Below are 4,299 nucleotides of genomic sequence, written 5' to 3'. Positions count from 1 at the left end.
CCGTGGTTACGGGGGGGGGGGGGAAAGTGAGGCACAGAAAGTGAGGGCGTTCCCCTACCCAAGGTCACACAGCCAGGAAGTGGCCGAGGTGGGATTCGAACCCAGCTGGGAGTGAATTGTGAGCTTCCTCCTTCAGCGTCGGCTTGGGGCAGGCCTCCCCAGACCGGGGCGGCTTCCTTCCTTCCTTCTCTGCAGCTCCATCCTGCTCTTCCTGTTTGACCACAGAGAGATTGCTGAAACCCAAGGAGGGCGGGGAGGGTGAAATCCTTCTGTCCCTGGCAGACCCCAAGGGCACTGGGTGCTGGGTTAGGGATGGAAGAGCCTCAGCCTCATTTTGCAGAGGGGGAAACTGAGGCCCAGAGAGTGTCCAGGACCTGTCCAAGAACACAGACCTGGGATCTGTCTCAGCCGCCGCAGGCACCCACACTGGGTGCCCCTTCCAGGCCACCTTCTGTCTCTGGGCTCACTTTCCTCCTCTGTTGGGGAGGGGTTCGCAGTGTGTGCCTGTCCTGGGATTATTGGGGCAGGTCCCTGGCAGGAGATGGAAAACATGCCCACCTGCCCATCTCAGAGGCTGTCCTGGGAAAGTTCTCCGTCCAGTCCGTGCCAGACCTCCCGGGGCCCTGGACATGGTGGCATTCAGGGGATGCAGCCTTTGCATCGGGAGGCCACTTCCCGGCTGTGTGACCTTGGCAGGTTGCCTAACCTTTCTGAGTCTCAATAAAAGGGGGGTGGTCAGGGCGTTGTGAGGATTCAGAGTCCAGGTGCCCTGCCAGGTGGCAGAGCTGGTGCATGTCAGTGCTGATGGCCATTCTGGGCGGAGAACCCTGATCACTGCAGGTCCAGCCCCGGGAGAGTGCATGGAGGGCAGGTGAGACCCACCCTAGAGACAGGAGCCGGGGCAGGCAGTGTGGCTGGTGAGGGGGGACCCTGGGGACGGCTTTTTGTCCCGACACTGTGGCCTTGGTGGGAGCTTCTGAGAACATGGACAGGACACTCTGTGTTCCCTGGTCAGGCTGTCCAGCCAGGCTCTGCAGACCCTCATTCAGTTTCTGCCCAGCTCCCGTGCGGGGCTCCTGGATGGGGCCCTGAGCTCAGGGTCCGCCTGTCCGCAGCTAGCTGGACTCTCCTACCGACAAGGGTGGGGGAGGGCTGCTGCTGGGTGCTCCGTGGACCCCAGTGGGCCCGGTGGTCAGGTCCAGACCCAGCCCCACCTCATGGGCCGTGACCACAGGGTGGGGATAGTCGTTTTCTCTTCCTGTTCCTGGTCAGGGAATAACCCTCTTACTGGTTATGGAAAAGTCAGAGGACAAGGGGTCACTGTGCCATAGAAGGGGCTTTGAGAATAACAATAATAGCAAATGTTTATGAAGAGCTTACTGTGTATAGCAGTGTAGCTACAGTAACCCATTCAGCCTGCCCATCAGTCCTGTTGTGTAGGGCCCGCAGGAACTGAGGCACAGAGAGGGTAAGGGGCTTGTCCAGGGTCACAGAGGCAGCTAGTCAGGACCCCACCCAGGTAGTGGGGAGTGGGCAGGGGCTGGAGCCAGAGGGGGAGGGGGGTTTATTCTGGGATGTTGGGGAGGGCAGGCTTGGGGCCGGGGGACCAGTGCAGGGCTGAGGTGTTCGAGCCCCCATGTCCTCTGTGCTCCGACATTCTACAGTGGTGGGGGGGCGCGGACAGCTGATCGCCACCTGAGGCAATGAGTCCCTAGATGCCAAGCTGGGGGACAGTGCTGGTAGGGCCGACAGCCTGGGAGGCTTTGGAGAGCTTGGCCTTGGCGGAGCCAAGTTCAGGGTGAGTGGCGTGGAGGGCACAGGGTGGAGGAAGCAGCAGGGGAGGAGGCGGGCAGGCGAGGCGGGCGGGGTGTGCCCCTGAGCTGCCGGGCTGGGGGCGGAATGTGGACTTTCTCCTGGAGCAGTGGGGACCCACGGAACGCCGTGATTGCCATCTGAGGGTTTGTGACAGGATCCCTCCGGCCACTGCAGGATGGGAAGGGGAGGCTGGTGTTGGGGCCGCAGAGCAGTGTGGGATGGCTTTCCTGAGGTTTGGTGCCTTGAGGGCCGGGTGGCCAGAGGGAGCCCCTTCCGCTGCACCCGGTCCTGGCCCCGGAGCGAGCTCTGGGGGCCCTGGCTGCCTGTCTCTGCTTATCCAGGAAGCTTGTCTCCTTGGATCTCTCCAGGCTGAGTCCCATTCTCAACCGGGGATTTGGTGACGTGGGGCCTCTCGCGGCCCCACAGACCACCCTGCCCTCCCAGGCTCCCCTCGGCTGTTCACTCAGTCGATCAGTGGGACTTGTGGGCTGCTGTGTGCCAAGCCCCATGCTGTCCTGGGCTCTGTGGGTACAGCAGGGAACAAAACAGGGTGCCTTCACATCACAGCGTTCCCGGGCGCTTCCAGGGGAAGCAGGCAGTCGCCACCCTCAGAGCCTCCTTGGGAGAACTTTTCGGCCCCTCACGTGAGCATGGAGGTCGTCCACGGGAGGAATCTGAGGCCCAGACGGAGGAGGGTGCTGTTTATGGGTGACACAGCAAGGTGATGGCAGAGACAGGACAGAGTCCAGCCTCCTGTCTCTGTCCAGGGTCCCCCAGGTCCCCGGTGGGCACAGGCCCTGAGGACAGCGGCAGCTGCGTCCCTGGGGTCGGCAGGCAGAGTGGGCAGGGGCCCAGAGCTCTGCCCGGGTGCCCGGCCTCCCCCGCCTCTGGGCTCTACATCTCTGCATCTCTCGGTACCGGTTAAGGGCGGTTTGGGCAGCTGCTGGGCTCAAGGGCAGATGTGAAAGTAGAGTCTTCAACAGAAATGGTGACAGGCCTGTTCACCTTGTTTCCAAGCCCGGATCTGGGAGCTGCTGCGGGCTGTGTGCCGGCTCTGCCCCCCCGGGGCCTGGGCTGCGCCCTCTCTGGGGCCTCTCTGGGGGGTCCTTTGTCCTATGAGCTGCGGCTCCTCATGCCTTTCTTGGCCCTTTACATCAGGCTTCTGTGCAAAGCTGCCCACCACGCGGTGGGCAGAACCCTAGGCCAAGGTGACAGACCAGAGGTTTGAGCCATGTGACTTGTCCTGAAGGCCCCTCCTAGTCAGGAACCGGCACCACTCCAGCCTCCCTGGCCCCGAGGACCGCAGTCCCTGGTTGGTGAAGGTTCCCTCGCCTCCCACCCTCGGGGTGACTCGGTTGCAGTCGCCTGGCCCTGTGGGCCCGTGACACAAGCAGGGGCCAAGATGGCCTCAGAAGGTCCTTCTTAGTGCTCAGTATTTGATGGAGGGTCACGCAGCGCCTCAAGCTTCTAGATATCATCTTCCTGTGTGAGTGTTAAATCTGTGATCTTGTTTGGTGAGGGGGTAGGCCGGTAGCGCTGCGCCATCTTCCAGTCGTGTAAGCTGGGGTGCAGCGTCCTGACAAAGGTCACCTGGAGGCTGGTGGTGGGACGGGGCAGAAGGGTGGCTGTGAGCACGTTCTGTGTGCCGGGCCAACCCTGGGGGGGTCCTGCACTTGCATTGGGGTCCACCCCCATTTGACAGGGGGAAGATGGGCACAGTGAGCTTAAGCCCACGGCCCTCAGCCTTTGAGCCAGTAGGTGCGGAGCCGGGGTCTGAGCCCCCTGAGCCCGGGACGCCGCTGGCTGCTTTGTGCCCTCTGCCACTCCACCCCAGGGGGTGGGAACCGTGGGAGCTGCTGTTCCTCTGGGCCCGGAGCCCGTGCTCAGACCCTGCCCCACCTGGGCCCCAGCCCTCAGGGGTCCTGCCCTGTGGGCGTGCACGGACACGCTGCTGGGCAAGCGGCGTCTCGTCCCAGAGCCTCGGAAAGGATGCAGCCGGGTTCTTGCCTTGCTCTCGGTGGCCCTGTAGCGGGCGAGCGCCTCCGAGGCCCCTCTCCACCCTACGTGTCCCCTCTGCCCGCAGGTGCCGTGGCCAGGCGGGATCTGTGCTTGGACCAGGCTGCGGTGTTCATCGAAGACGCCATCCAGGTGGGCGGCGCCTGCTCCCGGCGCCTTGTCCCTGGGGCTCGTGGGGACTGCATGATGGCTGCCCCACTGGCCCCTTCACTCCTGCCATCCTGGGGCCAGGGCTGCGGTTGCTGGACCGTGTGGTCATTGTAGCTGCGATGACTGGGCTTTGGGGCATGGTCCCCTCGAGTCCCCCTTAAGGAGACATGTGCTGGGTGCTCTTCTGGGTCCCTCATCCCTCATTTCACTGATTCACCGCCTGCCGAGGGCCTGTCGTGTGCTGCCCTGATCTCGGTCCCGTGAAAGATGCCCAAAGGTGACAAGGCCTTCCCCTGCCTGCAGACGACACACAGGCTT

At 63.3% G+C, this 4,299-nt stretch overlaps 1 protein-coding gene across 1 annotated transcript in view; it reads left to right on the top strand.

Annotated features, from left to right (window-relative positions):
• The window catches only part of TPCN2 (two pore segment channel 2), a 32,199-nt gene that overhangs the window by 604 nt on the left and 27,296 nt on the right, over window positions 1–4,299 (top strand). Inside the window, exon 2 of the mRNA XM_007465973.1 lies at window positions 3,899–3,963. Within this exon, the coding sequence (XP_007466035.1) occupies window positions 3,899–3,963 (65 nt within the window). The remainder of the gene's footprint in view (window positions 1–3,898; window positions 3,964–4,299) is intronic.

The sequence above is a fragment of the Lipotes vexillifer genome, unplaced genomic scaffold, assembly GCF_000442215.2.
Source record: "Lipotes vexillifer unplaced genomic scaffold, Lipotes_vexillifer_v1.1 scaffold1094, whole genome shotgun sequence".
Taxonomy (NCBI): Eukaryota; Metazoa; Chordata; class Mammalia; order Artiodactyla; family Lipotidae; genus Lipotes; species Lipotes vexillifer.
The sequence above is the reverse complement of the archived record's forward strand: the minus strand, read 5'-3'. Positions and strand labels throughout refer to the sequence as shown.